At 38.6% G+C, this 20,810-nt stretch overlaps 1 protein-coding gene across 1 annotated transcript in view; it reads left to right on the top strand.

Annotated features, from left to right (window-relative positions):
• LOC149237401 (outer envelope protein 64, chloroplastic-like) overlaps window positions 1-20,810 on the top strand; it is a gene marked incomplete at its 5' end in the record, with an annotated part of 118,046 nt that overhangs the window by 57,963 nt on the left and 39,273 nt on the right. Inside the window, one exon of the mRNA XM_089369259.1 lies at window positions 13,912-14,037. Within this exon, the coding sequence (XP_089225385.1) occupies window positions 13,912-14,037 (126 nt within the window). The remainder of the gene's footprint in view (window positions 1-13,911; window positions 14,038-20,810) is intronic.

Genomic DNA, 20,810 nt, shown 5'->3' with positions numbered 1-20,810 from the left:
ATGTACTCCACCATTCTTTCATTTTTTCCATGAAATTGGGGTGCTCCATCCAGAAGGATTCAAATCTGAAGGGTCTATTCTTCGGGCTAGAGGAAATGTGAACCTTCAAGGATATTGGCCAATGGTCGGATCCTGATTGAGGAAGAATTTTGGCCTTCGTTTCCCAGGAGGTGAGATAAATATCTTATGAAAGAAGGAAACGGTCAAGCCTGGAAGCAATTTGTTGATCTCCCCCTCGTCTGTTATTCCAAGTGAAGATTCCATTGTTCGTAGGGATGTCAATTAGACTAAGGCCCTTGATGGTGGACTGGAAGGCTTCAGAGTCCTTATCTAGTTTTCTGATGCCTCCCTTCTTTTCCCCAAGGTTTAGCACCATGTTAAAGTCACCCACAATAATTTTGAAAGGCTGGTGGATAGAATCAAGGAGCTGACTTATGCTTTGCAACATCTTGATTCTTTCAATCGCTCTGTGTGGAGCATAGATGTTGGTGACACAGATACTATCGTTGGTGCCAATGATTTTCAAAACAGTTGTGATGGAGTATTTTGTGGCGACTGAGGAGGTTAGATTATACTGAGAGATTTTCCACAGAGTCATGATTCCCCCTGCTGATCTAGTGCAAGAGTTCGCTATATAGCTGTAATGCTTGAAACAATTTTTTGGAGGAGGGTGAGGTTAGCCATGTCAAGTTTGGTTTCTTGGATTAATAGGATATCCGGTTTGTCAGTTATGAGTATGTTTTTCAAGACTCTATTCTTTCCAGGACCATTGAGTCCTCTAATATTCCAAGAGATGCAATTCATTGATAAAGAGTGGGAGTTAGGGCTAGGGCCTTTACTGTTCCTTTGTTAATGAGTCTGGCCCCGAGTTCTTGAAGAAGCTAATTGGTTGTTTTCCTTTCTCTTTTCCTGCTTGGGCCGTTTGGGTTGTATTTTCCAGCTGCCATATTTTCCAGAATGCTGTTGACTGCGCTATTTCCAGGTGGTGTTTGACTTGTGCTTTGTTTTAATTCCTCTTGTAGGAGGTAGGCTCCTTTGATTTTTTGGATTTGGCCTTTTGGAATCACAACAAGACTGTTTTTCTTCCATTCCTCTACGACCTATATGAGGTCGACTCCTTCCAATGCCTCTTCTATTGTGTTTTCCTCCGGGGTAGAGTCCACCAGAACTTGTTCCATTTCTGTCTTCTTGTATATTCTCATCTTTAGTGTTGTTGTGTTCCAAGTATTGGTCCTCTTGCCTCTGATTTGCTGTGTTTTGTGTATCTTCTTTGGCCTCCTTGTCATTTGAGCTGTTTGAGAGCGATTGTTCTTGCATTTTGTTCAGAGCTTCAAATTTATTTAGGCTGGCTGCCTGGTGCTGCTCTTTCTTTTTGTGTGTCTTCTTGCTGTTTTTGTTCCTTGTTCTTACTCTAGTGAAACTCTGTTCATCCTTTTTCTTGTGAACCTACTCATAGCTTTGAGGAGCTTTATTTTGTGGACAGTCCCTAAAGAGGTGTCCATGCTCATGGCATTTTCTATAGCGGAATGGGATGTGTTCGTAATCAATGCTCTGGAGCCAGACCTCATCCCTGAATATCAATTTTATGGCCTCTAGAAGGGCTCCTAAGACGTCGATGTAAACGCATATTCTGGCATATGAAACATAATGTCCGTTTCGTGTGCCCTCAGACATTTTTTTATATTCTCCTAGTTGGTCTCTAATGCCTTTAAGGACTGATGGAGCATAGTGATCAGTGGGCAGAGAGTAGAGGCAAACCCAGACTGGGGCCCTAGTGAAGTGCTCTTTGTCTGGAGTGAAGTTTTCTTTCCAGAATCTCATATAAAGTCCTGCAGAGTTGAAGAAGTAGGGGCCTCCCTCAAATATCCTATCTCTGTCTTCCAAGAGATCAAAGATGATTGTAAAAAACCCTTTTGAGCCTAGTTGTAATCTGATTTCTCCCTTTGGTTTCCATTTGTATTGAATCCACCAGTTTAGTGCTTTCTCTATGGGCCAGATGTCCATGAATTTACATATTACTGCGTGTTCTTGCTTATAGTCTCTATAAACTGCTAACTTGGGTCTTGTTATTCCAACTCCGAGATTTTTTTGGCTTTTGGGTTGCAATTGCTTCTTAGTTTTGTTCTTGCCTTTTGCAGATCTTCCTCTATGTTTTCTGACTCCACCATTGCTGAAGCATTTGCAGAGGTGGTGCCTATAGCTGGTTGGGCCTCTACATTTTTCCCTTTTTTTCCTTTTGTTGTTCCCTTGCTTCAGGGCTCGTTCTCGAGGAATGAAAAGTTGTGCATGAAGCTCGCTTCATGAAAAAAAAGGATTCCTGATCCTTCGGTCGACCAGAAACCATATCATGAAAGGAGGGGGCCTCGGGGCCATCTTCCAACTCCATAGAAGCTTAAGAGGCGAGGGTCATGCCCTGGTAGCGGAGCACCACGACGCTCTGCTGGGAGCCACCAGGAAAGCACATAGGAGGCTTGACCTAGTGTGCCTGCGCTTCTAGTTCACTTGTTGAGGTTTTCGAGCACCCCCCAAAATATGCTGCCTTCTTCCCTTTTGGAATCATTTTTTTCTTTTTTTTGTTCTAAATTGTATGTGTATATATATATATATATATATAGTTTTAAATTAAATAATTTTTTTTTTGTACTTCTCTTTTTTTTTAAATAATATTATCCGTTTTTGCTGATATAATAAAATCTCTTTTTTAAAATTTTATACCTAATTACTCTCTTTTCTTTTTGTATAAACTCCTTTTTTTTAAAATGATCTATATATCCTCTTTACAAGATATGGTTTATTTTTATTTTTTTAATGTCGAACTCATACAAGAAATGAATGAGCTGTGGTGATTTGCGGATTAATTACTTGTTTCCTTGATTGGTTATTTGTTTTGTTGTATTATTGAAGGGTCACATTGGTTATTCGTGGCATAATAACTTTTAGAAACTAATAATAGCTTAGATGGTATGCAATTTCAAATCGTAGCCTCTTTATTTTTGATTTTGCAATTGTTTGATGGTTTATTAGTGGCTACTATGACGTCTGTGGACTGTGGATGTTTTCCTCAGTAACGGTGCATGGAGTATGACGACGAAGATAGCTATAACGCTATTGGTTGGTTGATTGGTATGTGGTCGTGGTTTGGGCTACAGGGGAAGTAAATCAGGAGCTGTGGTCGATGAAGGACGGTGGAGAGACGTAGGGATTGAAACAAAGTAGGGATAGTGGCTTCGCAGCTGCAGGACGAACAATTTAGTGGACGCTTTGTGTGGCGATGGTGGCTGCAATGGATGGTGGATTGTGGCAGACTTATACACAGGGATCGATGGTCAATAAGGAGTGGTGCCACGGGGAGCAACTCACAGGCTGCTAGCGGTGACTTCTTTGGTATGTTGAGGCTTGATCAGGGATGGCAAAATTTGTGGTGTGCTGGGGCCAGGAGTGCGGTTGCTATGGATGACAGAGAAAGCGTATGAATCGGGTGGCTGCATGGTGGTGGATGAACAACGGAACAATGGATGAAGAGTCGAAGGGTAGCGAGGGGCAATAGCTGCAATGGTGTTTGGCAGTGGCTAACAAAAATCCTGGCGCCAGAGTGTACTTGAGGGGCAACCTTTTGTTGGCAGTCGTCAATGGTTGTGGCAAACAATAGTCGTCACAGGTTGTGGCTATTTGCGGATAATTGCGTTCTCTGGTTGTGCTCGATAGTGGCGGCGGAGCAGTATAGGTTTGCACGATTGACTGGCGGTTGTGGTGGGCGACATCCTGTGGTCCACACATAATGTTATTTTAGTTTTATTTCTATTTCTTATTATTTTTTGTTATATGATTTTCTTTGATTTTTATTTATTTTTTCATATATATATATATATATATATATACCTTTTTTCTATATAATTGTTTTTTTATTTTTTTTCTTCCTTAAAAATGGCCAAGGGCCTCTGACGAACTTAGCAACGAAGAAACTCCAAAAGTTTGTAGCGAAACGCTTCAACGACAACGAAGTTGACGAATTTCAATGGTCAAAGACCTGGACCAGAGAATGAAGCTCTTGTGCAGCGGTTGAGCGGTCGAAGGATCGAACTACTATGATACCAATGGAATGAACAAAGTTTGTCCTTCACGTTAAATACTCCAGAAGACTTGGAATATGTAAATCTCCATTGAGATACAAGAATATATATTAGAAAGTATGAATAAGATTGATGATGCAATTGAGAGTAGGGTCCTGTATATATAGCCAGGAAGTACCCTTTCACGAAGAGTCATGTCTGTAGAGACATGCCTGTTTGTTTAACTAATTATTATTTAATTACATATTATTATGATTATTTTTTAATATCTATATTTATTATTTTTACATAAATTATGTTCATAATAAGGAACAATCATGGGACTTGAGTTACTCCTTTCGTCAACTTATTTTTACCACCCTTCTTGTGTGTAATACCCATAAATTGGAAAACAGAAAACATGTAGATATTCATAAACTGGAAAATAGGAAGCTTAAAACTTAATTTTTGCACTTACTTGAACTGCTAGCTGATCCTGTGAAGCTGTCGATACTGTTGCTGTTTTGTTCTGCTGCGTTTGCTCCAATCACTGCTCCAATCAACCGGGGAGACCAATTCCACCCAACCTGATTGAGCAGAGGCTGGCTGCTCAATCCAGCAAGCTTCTCACAGAAGCCCACTGTCCCCCGTGCCCAGAACCTCAGTCGGATTAAAGCTCATCCAATAGTAAATCTCTGTCACTGCTAAATTCTGCTCCACCTCCTCTGGTTTCACTGCTCCATTTTTCCCCCCTTCTCTCGGTTCAGGCCTCTGCTATTTATTTACCGGCCTGGCGGTGGCCGCCCTCCCACTTGCAGCTACCGCCTTCCACGCATTGAAGGCTCTTAGATATTTCTCACTGTCCTCTGCACTTTGTAATAAGTATTCAGCTGGTTCGACCGACTTTATTAATGGACTGGTATATATATAGATTCTTTTAGGGCAGCTGATATTTACGATTATAAACATTTCCTGCATACGTTATAAAGTTTTATAACTGATATCTTTTATAACTTACATTATAATGTTATAAAGTTTAAATGACACATTTTATAACGTTTACATTATAAATGCTATAAAGTTTTAAGTGATATATATTATAACATTTAAATTATATATGATATAAAGTTAAGTAATATATTTTATAACATTTCTTTATATATGTTATATAAGTTTAATGATATGTTTTATAAATTCATATTATAAAGTCTAACCATATACTTTATAAAATTTAATACACATATATATATATATTTATAAAGTTTAAAGTCTAAAATTTTATTAATGGGTTGTTACATACATTCCCCCTTCTGAAAACTTCGTCCCGAAGTTAGAGCTTTTAGGTTCAAGGTTTTAATGGACATGACCTTTTCTATCTAGGTCCCCAAGCTATCCTCAAATCATCCTATCCTTCCTAATCTCTTCCGCTCCCATCCTATCCGTCATCTACTGGAGTATGCCATGGCGCTAGTTTTACTGATTAGACCATTCATAAACTCTAAGGTGACAGCGTCGGTTATACCGACCTGATCCCTAGTAGGCATCCGGCAGTCATCATCACACGTCTAGGGCAGCGTGACTCGCACAGTCCTCCCATGACTCCAGGGTTCGGAGGATAAACGGTGGGTAACACCTCCACCCCTCCCAATAGAACTCAGGGTTAACACCCTATCATAGAATCACTTGGAGCTTTAATTTTTCTGAGGTTCTGTCATCACGTGGTCATCCCGGTAACTGTCTATTACCTGCAATCAACGCTTATCCATGCATTCGTAAAACGTGCATCAGCATATTCAAGTAACTCACTTATTATCCCTTTATGAGTTAATCTATGATACTATAGTACAACATATTTTTCCATATTCCATGCATGTCTTTGGACGTTTATCTAGAATGTATTCACTTCCTGATTTCTATCCCATTGATCATATTGACATAAATAAATAAATCAGATCTATAATATCTTAATTTCTATCAGAGGAAAACTTATTCAACTGTCTTAACTTTACTTCAATAATTTATGATTTAGTAAAATAAACCACATATATTGTTTTGGTATCCATGTACCAGCAGGAATTAAACATATATTATTTTGGTATCCATGTACCAGCAGGAATTAAACATATATTATGCCACAAAATTTCATGTTTCTCCATAATCATTCAAAATGTTTTTGAGTCTCTGATTGTAGTGAAGTAAATATATACTAAACATAGTGTAAGGTTCTTCAAAATGGACATAAATTAGGGTATCTCTGGCATATGTCCTCTGTATCTTCCCAAGTCGCTGATCCAGGGCTATACTTGTCCCATTGGATCTTAACTTGGTCCACCAGGCGGTTCCTCAGCTGTCGAATTCAACGTTCCAGTATACGTAACGGTTCGACCGTCACGATTCCCTTGATCCATACCTGAAGATCCCGCTATAGTAGGTTGATGCGCTGCTTGGTCGTTGCTGATTACTGCATGAATTCTATGATTATCTTGATTGTTTGGTATTGGTCCCTTTCCAGTCCAATGCGACATATTCGACGAAGCTTCAGGGCAATCCCGTTGAAAATGCGGTCCCCCACATCCCCAACAATTTAGCGGCATTGATCCTCTTGACTCAGGACGTGAATTTCTAGAGAACGAGCTTCGTCCTCTCATGCTGATTTCTCTCGAATTTCTACCTCTGCTGGCAGTCCCTTGGGATAACCATGACCTAGCGTTCGATGGTTCCGAGGCTATAGTGTTGACTGCCATGGGAGCTCTTGTTACAATATTTCTAGAGGTAGACCTGTTATCGTAAGGTGGCCTTGAGCTGCCTCCGTTGATAAAGTTTCGAGGAGTCTTTCCTGGAAATCTTGATTGTAAAGGTTCCGCTAGCCCTATCTCATTTCTGATTCCAAGGTGCTCTTCTGCATAACGACTACATTCGACTGCCTCGGCTATAGATGATGGTTTCCACATACTTACCAAGGCTCTGATGCGAGGGTTTAACCCAAATATGAAGCGTTCAACTTGACGTTCATCAGAGTCTAAGTAGGGAATGTATTTTACCAGCTCCATAAACCTTATTTCGTACTCTTCCACCGTTTTACTTCCCTGGATTAGTGTATGAAAGGCTCTGGCTTGCTGTTGTTGAAAGTATGGAGGTAAATACTTCGCGCGGAACCTTTCCTCAAACAGATCCCAAGTAACGTTATCTGATGTAAGGTGTAGCTGCTTTTCCAGGTTTCCCCACCAAATCAAGGCACTTTCCTTTAGTTGAAACACGGCAATTTTTGTTTTTGCTGAAGGTGAATATTCTCTTAACCTGAAGCACCGGTTCATTCCTTCCAACCATGCCTCAGCGCGTTCACCAGCTCGACCTCCCGAAAATTCTGGGAGTCTAATTTTCTGAAGCTCTCTACAGATGTCTTCTCTCGATCTTCTGGGCTCCAAATTATTTGGTTCCGCTGAACTGGTGGCTACATGCTGAAATTCCTCTTTGTTTTTAGCCTTAGTTGATTCCTTTAATGTCTCCAATAAGGCTTCCAAAGAGTTCATTATCACAGTCAACTCTGGCGCTGGAGCGTTTGATGTTGACTGTTGCCTTGGTGGTGACGAAGGTGATGGGGTTGATGATGGCGACGGTGGCGGTATTAATGGTGATGATGCTGCCTGGTCACGTTGTCGTCGCTCATACGTCTTTACCATAGTAATGGTCCCTGAACACAAAGTAAAATTTATATATATATAAAAATTGAGGCGGATAACCGAATTTTAACACACAATTTTCCTTGCAACTTCACATTTATAAACGGGTATAGTTTTGCTATTTTTACCCGCTAGGCAGATCTTACTGGTACCGAGGCCAAGGAGGGTGGTCTCGCGACCTCCTTGCCCTAATGCAGGGTATTCTATCCTAGTATGAATAATGCAGAAGTATGGTTATAGACTCCTAATAATTGGGACTATTTCTCTGTCTGGGATGTGATTTGCTTCAGTGGAGGAATCACATGAATAATACTGTTAAAGATTTTTCAAATTCAAAACACCCAGATTCCTCAACTTGGATATGGTGACAAGGCAAGGAGCATTAACAAGCTTGCTCGTTTGGCCCGCAAGCAAGGTCTTTATGATGTGTCACTGCGCTGAACAAAATGCCGGCTATTCACACGGGAGATCCAGCACGAAAGGTTTGTGAAAATAAGAGGACAAGCAAAACTGATTTAGAAATGAGAGGGAAATTAAGAACTGGGATCAATTTACTAATAGTACCAATCTGGAAAACTGTCCTAGTCAGCACCGGGCAGAAAATTTTTTTTTTTTCGCTTTAAGGGAGAATACTTCTAGAAAATGAAATAACGCTACCTATGTTAATGAAATTAAGATGTCTGATCTTGTAAAGGTTTTGTGGACATTTCTTTGCTTTTGGCAAGTATACTTCCAACATCAATGGCTTTCTCATAAATTTTATACAGAATCATATATACTTCCTGTATATCACATGTTTTGTTCAGTTTTTAGAATTGACAGGCAATTGTGTCCTCCATGATACTACGAAAAAAATAAACTCATAGGTGCTCTGAAGAGCTATTCACAATCAGTTTAGACATTTATAACATCACGTTAAAGTATCAAATCTATACCGTGAGATCAGAACCATGCATCTGTCAGCTGAAGTATGAGGCAGAGCTAAGCAGAGAAGTGCAGGCATCTGAGAGTGATGGAGGCTCTAATAGGTAAAAAGAGACCTCATGCAAGCTGGGACATGCCACACGGTTCCTTGGATGGCTTGGGATTGTTACCCGTGAAGAGGCAACATTTGCAATCTAGAAATCCCCCTTAACATGAAATAATACTTTTTATGTTTACCCAGATTGTATTTTAGCTCACTACAAAATTTTTAGCATACTGTCTTAATAATTTCCTGAGGTGGTTATTTATCATCCTGCAGGAATAGTCAACATATGATGTTTTAATGAGATTACTTACCAAAAGAAGTGAAATTTAACTTTTATCATGTCTCTATGAATATAAACATGTTAAATGCTTATATATCGGAAAACGCACAAATTACTGCTTTAGTTATCATTGATCAATAACTATCGGATTGAAAATAATAACTGAAACTTTGAAAACATGAAACCTGGGCATATTCCATATAATTACATGAAATTGATCTCTCGTATCAGTAAGACCATGAAAATATATCCTGTATAAAACAAATTGTACTGTCAATGTTTCTAACTTCATATATATATATATTTTTTTTCTGTTGAATTTGTATCATAAAACAAGAAAGATTGCTGGCAATCAAGATATGAAATATTTAATATACAATTTCAAAAGTGTCTGCTATCTTAATAAGGCTCGATAATTTTGTAAAAGAAAATTAAATGAAAAAACTTATAAATTAGCCCCAGGAAAAGGCATATATATTGTGTGCGTGTACACAAGTATGAATTTTATCATGAGTATGTTTATACTGCATTTCCGTTTTGGAAATGTGTACTTGATTTCCTGTACAATGAAGCTTAGATAGAGCAACAGATTTAAATAACATCGGATACCTGGTTTTCACCCAGGCGACCCGGGTTCAAATCCCGGCAACGGAATGGTACATTCTGTTGAGATTTTAAGAAAAATCCCGGCAGAGAAATGGTGGATATTTTGCTTGCGGTTGCATAATCTATGCACATAGTAAATATGCGGCCACAGCAAGGATAGTTTTTGAACATTGAATCAAACCGCGAATCCGCGAAGATAGTGAATCGAACACAAGATCCGAGTCCCATATGCAGATGACGACGATAAATCAAAATAACTTGAGGATGGATTTATCGAGAACGCATATAAATGAAGGCATCGATGAATTTAATAACGAAAACTTTGACAAAATGAATCCAAAAGCGAAGTTTCTGGCACGGTTATCTGCTTCAGAGCGTGATCTAACATCTGGTTATATATATAAAAAAAAAAACGAAATGCGGCAGGACGAGTTCTTACATGTGACGGAACGAACCGGCAGCGGAAATACTAGCTGGTTAGGATACTCGGTTCTCACCCGAGAGACCCGGTTTCAAGTTCCGGCAACGGAAACTTTAATTACAGCTGGAATCGAATTTTACTATTCTCATTGTCACATCGCGGAGATGTTCCTGGATTTAAATGTGATTGGAAAAGAGACCCTAGAGACCCAAATTGCCTCAGGTATTCAATTGCCTCAGTCAAAGTTTGTTAAAGCGAAGCCGTATGGACATTCCGGTGTCAAATAACGGTGTTATCTCGTTAATTTTAAGTGAATAAAGGGGCAACTGAATTGGTGCGGTAAAAATAGACGTTTAGTTTATATCATTTTCGGATCCGAAGAAGTAGACTTCAAGCAAAGAGAATTCGGAGAGGATCCGAAAGTGAAAGCCAGAGGGGGTAAATTTGATCTTTTACGACTGTCTGAAAACAGCAGTGCAGAGAATATAGAATGTACACGAGAAACAAGCTAGATTCATCCCGTCAAAGTGCTGGCCGGACTTTCGATCTCAGGGCAATTGTTTGAAGGTTCTCTGATTCTGCGTGAATTCTCCTGGAACAGAACAGTACTATTTTCCAGAGCAGTCCAATGGGTGGGTTTATTAGAGATTGAGGTAGACCGAACCTCTTGAGATAGTCGCAGGCCCTGAGACAGATTTAGAAGGGGATTCTTGAGGCGACTAGAAGGCGGAATCAGCAGGTCCTGGACAGAATTAAATCACAGCGTACAGGAGCGTAGGGCTGGGAGGTCCGAAGGTTTGAACACTGGCTCCGATACCATGTGTAATACCCATAAATTGGAAAACAGAAAACATGTAGATATTCATAAACTGGAAAATAGGAAGCTTAAAACTTAATTTTTGCACTTACCTGAACTGCTAGCTGATCCTGTGAAGCTGTCGATACTGTTGCTGTTTTGTTCTGCTGCGTTTGCTCCAATTAACCGGGGAGACCAATTCCACCCAACCTGATTGAGCAGAGGCTGGCTGCTCAATCCAGCAAGCTTCTCACAGAAGCCCACTGTCCCCCGTGCCCAGAACCTCAGTCGGATTAAAGCTCATCCAATAGTAAATCTCTGTCACTGCTAAATTCTGCTCCACCTCCTCTGGTTTCACTGCTCCATTTTTCCCCCCTTCTCTCGGTTCAGGCCTCTGCTATTTATTTACCGGCCTGGCGGTGGCCGCCCTCCCACTTGCAGCCACCGCCTTCCACGCATTGAAGGCTCTTAGATATTTCTCACTGTCCTCTGCGCTCTGTAATAAGTATTCAGCTGGTTCAACTGACTTTATTAATGGACTGGTATATATATAGATTCTTTTAGGGCAGCTGATATTTACGATTATAAACATTTCCTGCATACGTTATAAAGTTTTATAACTGATATCTTTTATAACTTACATTATAATGTTATAAAGTTTAAATGACACATTTTATAACGTTTACATTATAAATGCTATAAAGTTTTAAGTGATATATATTATAACATTTAAATTATATATGATATAAAGTTAAGTAATATATTTTATAACATTTCTTTATATATGTTATATAAGTTTAATGATATGTTTTATAAATTCATATTATAAAGTCTAACCATATACTTTATAAAATTTAATACACATATATATATTTATAAAGTTTAAAGTCTAAAATTTTATTAATGGGTTGTTACATTGTGCACCTTTTTCATGAGTGATTTTCCTTTTTTACATATATAGCTTGGGTTACAAGGTTTCATTGACTCATCATTGACCACTTAAAGGTGAGGTGTTTCATTACTCATTGGGGTTGGGAATCGGGATATTCAAAGTTCCTTTCATTTAGATAGTTCACACATTAGCCAAGAACTAGGTGAGGGCTAATGAGGGGGGTAGAGGTTAGGCTAAGCTTTTGTCCACATTTTTATTTCTCCCTGCCAATCTTTTGCATTTTAACATTATAGCTCATGCTTTTTCTTTTCATTCTATTTCATCAACCTCTTAGGGCAATGTTTCTATGTCCCTACTTATGAATGAGGAAAACAGGGAACCGATACTGGTGATAGATAGTAATCAACCCAAAGATGGGATATGGATATTTGGGAAAGATGGAAGGTGTTAAGTATGGATTACCATGGATAGACAACATCAATTAGAGCCTCCAATTTGTGCGCCTCCTAGATAATGGAAGAAAGGCCTCAAGGAAGGTCACACTGGAATAGGGGCAAGTGATAACACCAACATGAAGCAAGGGAACACATGTACTATCAAAAGCGGTCTATCTGTATCATCCAATTCAACCTGTAACCCATACTAGAATGCCTTCAAACATTAAATGAAAGCACTTCAATATAAAAATGGTTAATGTATCTCATATTTGATGACCCACCTTCATTGGATGAGCAAGCTAGATGAAGAAAGCACTGACTGGAGCATAGATGAGAGGCATTTGAGGCTAGCTATCAGTGGATCATGATAGGGCTGTTGTCTGGTTGGCTGACACAATAGGAGAAACAATTTCTCCCAAGGGTTATTTACATGTGTTGGTAACAGGCCCAAACAACAAACAAGTTTGAAGTTTGAACTGACTGGTCTTGGTCTGGTTCTACCCATTTTGACAACTATGGTGAATACACAAAGTACATCAGGGTGAACAAATCAATGGGCCAAAGGAGGTTCAACCTATTGTCCTCTCTCTGAATTTCAGTAGAGGCCACGACTTGATAGAAAATGACAGTTTTGGCCGGAGCATGATCTGCCAATCTTTCTTTAAATGTTGTAGTCTCTCCTGAAGGAAAAGGGGAAGATTCCTCTCGAACTTATGGCGTTCCATGTTCCGTTGCCATACTGTCTGATCATCTAGTTGTCACCCAAAATGACCCCTCTTCAGTGAATAGGGTTGACAAAAAGTATGTCATACTCGTAGGCAACCTGTTCCCAAAAAATAATCTCACGGCTATGCACTTCTAGAAAACATGCTCAATAGTCTCTGATTTGTGACAAATCACAAAACCATCTGTTAGACAACAAGGGTTTGACTGAGAACCAATCATGCAAGCACCCTGGTCTTAGAGGACTAGTTGGCTTTCTATATATCTTAACGTTTCCTAGCCCATTTGGCTTCAACATCTTGTATGGTACATATTTTATTAAGATGTGCTACAATTGGGGGCTTTGATTTGATTTTATCATATAGTTCCTTACTCCTGCTAGCCATAAAAGGCTTCTCATAGATGCTCTTCATATCCATCTAAATTGGTCACTGGGCATCCGCTAGAATTTGAAATAACCTTATAAAGTAATATGAAAAGCATGTTTGTCAAATTCAACAACCTATACCATCCTGATTCCTGTCATCTCTATATCCACAAGTCCCACTAGGAAAGTGCCATTATTGTGGAAAACCTGGTCACTGTGAGAAGGATTGCAGGAGAAAAAAGTTGGAAAACTTTCAACCCACTTTTTTGTGAATGTTTCTGTTTTCAATCTGCAACATCTGACATTCTTTGTTTGTCTCTGCCTGGCCATTCACTTAGTAGGTGTGATTTCTGATATGTGGCATCTCCTGTGATTTCTTTATCTCATGCTCTACTTTCACAAACTCATCTCTGCTCTGCAAAAGTGGTTTAGAGAGGTCTTTGTGTGAAACTTCTAGGAGAATAAATGTACACAAAAAATGCTACGATATATTTTGATATATCATGTTCACTTTTTAAAATAATTTTTATGGACAGAGAAGAACAGCACTTATAGATGGAAGATATTGCGTGATTGTCTTTTTAGAACTTCTCTTATTTATAATATAGTTTTTTTAACATTCTGCATGATGCTTTTACTACTAAGTCGTATGATTGATTGCGCCAGTGTCTGCGCCTTTTCCTTCTGCAGGTACAGATACAGGAGGAAGTGTCAGAGTGCCTGCTGCATTCTGTGGTATTCTAGGGTTCCGTCCTTCCCATGGGGCTGTTTCCACCATTGGTGTTGTGCCAATGGCTCAGAGTTTTGATACTGTTGGTATGAAATTACATAAAATAGCCAAGATTTTCCTTGCATCATATTCTTGGCTTTTTTAATTTTTATTTTTGTGTTAGAGATTATTATATTGTACTTTAAATGGTTGCATATAAAGAGGACCTTTAGTTCATTTTATCTTCCAAATGAGTATCTGTCTGAATCAGGGTGTATAATTACTTTTTCATATTTCTGTATGTACTTTAAATTGCATACAACAACAAATTTCAATTAAGTGATGAAACATTTGCAAGCGTGCTAATACATTCATAGAATTTATGTAGGTTATTTGTGTGAGACCCAAATATTCTTGGCTTTGTTTTGTGTTAGAGATTATTACATTGTACTTAAAATTGTCACATATAAAGAGAACCTTTAGTTCATCATACCCTCCAAATGAGTATCTGTTTGAATCAGGGTGTATGGTTATTTTTTCATATGTCTGTATGTACTTTAAATTGTATGCAACACCAAATTTCAATTGAGTGAAGAAATATTTGCAAGCATGCTAATACATTGTAACGAACAAAGTTCGTTTACTCAGAGTATCTGTTTGAATCAGGGTGTATGGTTATTTTTGCATATGTCTGTATGTACTTTAAATTGTATGCAACACCAAATTTCAATTGAGTGAAGAAATATTTGCAGGCATGCTAATACATTGTAACGAACAAAGTTCGTTTACTCAGAGGAATGCTCTGTTGAGAATTCAGTAGGGCAGTGAATATGTTAATTCTCTTTAACTTGATAACTGTTTGTTTTACCTTTTTCCTTATTAGCTTTGTTCTTTATTGTGTATGGTTATTTTTTCATCTTTCTGTATGTACTTTAAATTGTATGCAACAACAAATTTCAATTGAGTGAAGAAATATTTACAAGCATGCTAATACATTGTAACGAACAAAGTTCGTTTACTCAGAGGAATGCTCTGTTGAGAATTCATTAGGGCAGTGAATATGTTAATTCTCTTTAACTTGATAACTGTTTGTGTTACATTTTTCCTTATTAGCTTTGTTCTTTATTATTATAGTGTGAGATACATCAAACAACTACCAAAACAATAAGAATAGTGACACAGTGTATAGGCTGCAAGCCAGGGCCAAAACCACTCCTCTTGAGGGGAAAACCTTTGAATCTCTTCTCTTCTTATAGATCCTTCAATTGACAAATACCGTGACCTAATGAATTAGACAAATACCCTCCAAGATCAAGATCAACTCAACCTCTTGCTGCATGAACTTCGACCTCCTACTGCAGATCCGAAATTCTGTCTTCCGGCAACTGCTGCTGCTCCTTTAGAAGACTTCGATCCTCTTCGTATGGCCTTCTCTTCCCTTCACTTGCCTTTCCTTGTGACTTAGGGCTAGTGAGATATCCTAAGTGACCTTCGCTTGATTTCCTTTCTCTCTTTCCTCTAAGATTGAACCAAAGATAGCCCCAACGCAGAAACCCTAGCTTCGACTTGTACGTGAGAGAGAGACTTTACCCAAGCACTTCGACTTCCTTTTTTTCTTCTTCGTCCTTCTTCTTTGACTTCCTTTGCTTTCCTCTTCTTCGCATAGAATGAGATGAGTGTGTCTAATGGAGGACGAGTTCCTCTCTATATATCGGCTTCTTCAAGGGTAGACGTGGCTCTTCATGTAGGCTGACTTTGACAACTTCTAGGCTGACTTGATCTTGGAGGTATTTCGACACTTCAAAGACAAACAAATTTTTCTTTACAAGATACAATGTGCCCATAGGGTCTTCAATATATGAAAATGACTCTTAAACCTAGGACAAACCCTAGAAGCACTCAATGGGTGCTTGACCTATAAAATAAAAGAACTTGAGCATGAAACCCATGCTTCATTAAAGTAATTTCTTTTCATTTTATAATTTACAAGAATATGTTTCATACTTATGAAGACCAAACCTAGTTACACATTTTTCATTACACCCTCTTAATTAGGGAGGTATTCATAAGAGGTACATGGTCATTCTCAATCTGAAGAGATCTCATAAAAAGAGTTGGATCGGTAACCCATTTGTGTAATATCATAACAACTAGCATTGTCACATAGCAAGGCCTTGACTAACAACTCTGTCTCTCCACAAGATCCGAGCACAATGCTAGTGAGACCAATGATGTATAGACACCATAATCATTGTCTCTCAAGGTACATACTCCACCCGAGTGTTCACCAAGTATGACCTTCCATGGGACTATTCTTGTCTTGGGTAGCCAACCCTCAAAGAATATCGGTCCTCCACGACTCCTCTTATTTTGGATGCGATATCTCATCCTCAAAGAGTATCGGATGCCAAATGATTACCCAATCCTCTATTCTGTCTTCCTAATTGAAGACAAGAATAATGTGTCTATCTCTCCCTCTCAATTAGGGATGATACATCAACCAACCAAAGCTTGTCTCTTAAGTATACAAGCTTCTTGTTGGGAAGTGACTTTGTCAGTATGTCAGCTACCTGCTCATCAATGGAGAGATACTGTAGCTGCAACACACCATTTTGCACTAGCTCTTGTATGTAGTGATACTTGTTGTTTATATGCTTTGTCTTTTCATGAAACACTAGATCCTCAAACAAATGTATACAACTGGTGTTATCACAAAGTATCACTGTAGGGTTCATTGGTCCGTTAAACAGGTCGGATAACAATTTCCTCAACCATACTGCTTCTTTGCTTACTTCACAGGCTGCAACATATTCAGCCTCAGCACTACTCAAGGCAACGGTGTCTTGCTTTCTGCTCATCCATGAGACCATGGAGGATCCTAAACTGAAACATCCTCCCGTAGTGCTTCTTCCATCTTGCTCGCTGCCTCCCCAGTCAGAATCTGTATATCCAATTAGTTGGACATCATCCTTCTATCTTACTTTAGACAGTAGTGGATGGTTCCTCGCAGATATCTCAGAATGTGTTTTGTTGTTACCCAATGATCATGCTTCTGCTCCACTTGGAATTGACTGAGAACATTTACTGCAAAACATATGTTTGGTCGAGTACTCACCAAGTACATCAATGAGCCAATAAGTTGTCTATACTTGGAAGGATCCACTCGGCTAGATTCAAAACTCCTTAGTCTCTTCAATTTTGTGACCATCGGAGTAGTCATAGGTTTGCAATCCATCATGTCAAACCTTTTCAGCATCTTGATCACATATTTTCCTTGACCCAAATAGACTTCATCAGATCCTTGCCATACTTCTAGTCCCAAATAGTAATGCATCAACCCAAGATCCTTCAGATCAAATTTTGTTGCTAGTTGCTTCTTACATTCTTCAATTCGACTTTCTACACCTGTCAAGAGAAGATCATCTACATACAAAATAATGATTACAGGTTCAGATCAGTAGAACTTTTTGTGAAGCCTATTATTTGTAGGTATGCATCCATTCTAGCATACCATGCCCTTGGTGCTTGCTTGAGGTCATATAATGCTTTCTTCAATCTGCAAACATATGCCTTCCTATCTTTAACTTCAAATCCCAAGGGTTGTTCTATGTAGACTTCTTCATCTATTGTAGTCTCAACATCCATTTGGTGGACGTTGCATCCCATCGAAGCTGCCACTGAGACTAATGATCGAATCATTGTATATCTTGCTGTTGGAGCAAATGTCTCTTCATAGTCGATGCCTTCAAGTTGAGAGAAGGCTTTAGCCACAAATATTGCTTTATACTTATCTATACTTCCATTTGCTGCATGTTTGATCTTATAGATCCACTTGGAAGTAACCACAAATTTGTCGTCGGGCTAGGTATGATCTCTCAGACTCCATTCTTCATTATAGATTCATATTCTTCATTCATGGCATCCTTTCATTCTTGATTGTTTACAGCCTCTTCAAAAGTGGATGGTTATGATTCTATTAGTTTTGTCATTTATGCAACATACCCATAATATCTTTTGGGTTTCTTGCTCTCTCTGAATGATCCTTTCATTGCTTCATGACCTTCTGCATCAAGTAGAGTAGATTTTAACCAATTAGGTCTTTTTCTTGTTTCAAGAATGACCACAGGTTGAAATGGCTCACTAGGACCTTCTTCTTCATGGTGTGATTCTTCTTCTCCCTTATCCACTTCCTCTTTAAATACGGGAAGTTCTTCATCATCAGAGTCCATGGAAAGTTCTTTTGATTTCTTGAAAGCTATACTTTCATCAAATATGACATCACGACTAACTTCTATGTGATGTCCATCTTTCATGTAGATTCGATAAGCTTTTGATGAGTTGTTGTACCCAACAAATGTTCCCTTCATTCCTGAAGGGTCCAACTTCTTTCTTTTATCCTTAGGTATGTGGATATATACAAGACACCCAAAGATTCGAAGATGATCTACAAATGGATTCTTTCCAGTGAACACTTCTTCCGGAGTTTTGTTGTCTAGAGATCTATGGGGACTTCGATTCTGAATGTAGACAATGGTCTTTGTGGCTTCTCCCCACAGGAACTTAGGAAGATCTTGATCGTGTATCATTGCTTTTACACTTTCTTCAATGAATCTATTCTTCCGTTCTGCAACTCCATTTTGCTCGGGATTGTATGGGACTATCAACTCCCTCTTAATCCCAGACTCCTTACAAAATGCTATAATTTCTTTGGATATATATTCTCCTCCATTATCAGATCTTAATATCTTGATTCTTTTTCCTGTAAGGTTTTCCACTTCAACTTTGAATTCTTGAAATTTTGGAAATACTTCATCCTTGGTTTTCATTAGGTAAACCCAGGTTTTTCTTGAATGATCATCGATGAATGTGACATAATATAGGTGACCTCCAAGAGATTTAGGAGTCATAGGGCCAGATACATTGGAGTGAATGAGATCCAAGATTTCTTTTGACCGTGAAGCACTGCTTCCAAATGGTTTCTTGGTATTTTTGCCTAATGCACATCCCTTACAAACTCCTTCATGATCTTCTTTCAGATTTGGAATTTTGTCTACTATGGATCTTAGAGTTGGAAGGATTTTGAACTGTAGATGACCAAATCTTCTATGTCAGAGTTCACATGGGCTAATTTCAATGTGAACTAGGGCTTGGGCGACAAGAGACATTAGTATGTAAAGTCTTTTTTCTCGAATGCCAATGACTTTAGCTTGATCTATACTTGAACCTTTACTCCATACAACGACTTTACCATCAATGAAAGCTACTCTATCACCCTTTTCTTCTAGACTTGAAATGGAAAGTAAATTTTTGTGCAAACCTGGAACAAATAGAATGTTGTTGAGGTGAATGTTACTTCCATCTTCTAGCTTTATGGATGTTGGTCCAATACCTTTCATGGGATAGCTCTTGCTATCTCCAAGTTGCACTGAATAAACAAATTTTCCTTTTGATAAGGTCTTCAATTGATTGGAGTGGCCAGTCATGTGCCTTGATGCACCACTATCAATTACCCAAATGTCTTCATCTTGGAATGTGCTAGAGAGAGCCGAGAAGAGACCTTCATCCTTTTCTTTGATTGATCTCTTCTTAGTAGAGAATAGGAAACTCCATGCTGCCTTGATACATTTCTTGAGATGGCTTGCAATCTTCTTGATGAACTTCTTCACTGTAGAGGAGATCTTCATGATGCCCTTAGATGACCTTAACTCCGATTCCATGTTGAGAATTCAATAGGGTAGTGAATATGTTAATTCTCTTTAATTTGATAACTGTTTGTGTTACCTTTTTCGTTATTAGCTTTGTTCCTTATTATTATAGTGTGAGATACATCAAACAACTACCAAAACAATAAGAATAGTGACACGGTATATAGGCTGCAAGCCAGGGCCAAAACCCCTCCTCTTGAGGGGAAAACCCTTAAATTTCTTCTCTTCGAATAGATCCTTCGACGAATACCGTGACGTAATGACTTAGACAAATACACTCCAAGATCAAGATCAACTCGGCCTCCTGTTGCATGAACTTTGACCTCCTACTGCAGATCTGAAATTCTATCTTCTGGCAACTACTGCTGCTCCTCTAGAAGACTTCGATCTTCTTCGTATGATCTTCTCTTCCCTGCACTTGCCTTTCCTTGTGACTTAGGTCTAGTGAGATACCCTAAGTGATCTTCGCTTGAATTCCTTTCTCTCTTTCCTCTAAGATAGAACCAAAGATAGCCCCAACTCAGAAACCCTAGCTTCGACTTGTACGTGAGAGAGAGAGAGACTTTACCCAAGCACTTCGACTTTCTTTTTCTCTTCTTCGTCCTTCTTCTTCAAATTCCTTTGCTTTCTTCTTCTTCGCATAGAATGAGATGAGTGTGTCTAATGGAGGACGAGTTCCTCTCTATATATAGGGTTCTTCAAGGGTAGACGTGGCTCTTCATGTAGGTTGACTTTTACAGCTTCTAGGCTGACTTGATCTTGGAGGTATTTCGACACTTTAAAGACAACAATTTTTTCTTTACAAGATACAATGTACCCATATGGTCTTCAATATATGACATTGACTCTTAAACCTAGGACAAGCCCTAGAAACACTCAATGGGTGCTTGACCTATAAAATAAAAGAACTTGAGCATGAAACCCATGCTTCATTAATAATAATTTATTTTCATTTTATAATTTATAAGAATACATTTCATACTATGAAGACCGAACCTAGTTACACCTTTTTCAACATGTTTTGATACCAATGTAACGAACAAAATTTGTATTCTCAAAAGTTAAATACTCTAGAAGACTTGGAATATGAAAATCTCCATTGAGATACAAGAATATATATATATATATATATGAATAAGAATGACGTTACAAATGAGAGTGAGAGACTACTTATA

The sequence above is a fragment of the Pinus tabuliformis genome, chromosome 8 (assembly GCF_031772625.1).
Source record: "Pinus tabuliformis cultivar Carrire ecotype Pingquan chromosome 8, CPIR1, whole genome shotgun sequence".
Lineage (NCBI taxonomy): Eukaryota > Viridiplantae > Streptophyta > Pinopsida > Pinales > Pinaceae > Pinus > Pinus tabuliformis.
This window is presented reverse-complemented; position numbering and strand designations above follow the sequence as displayed.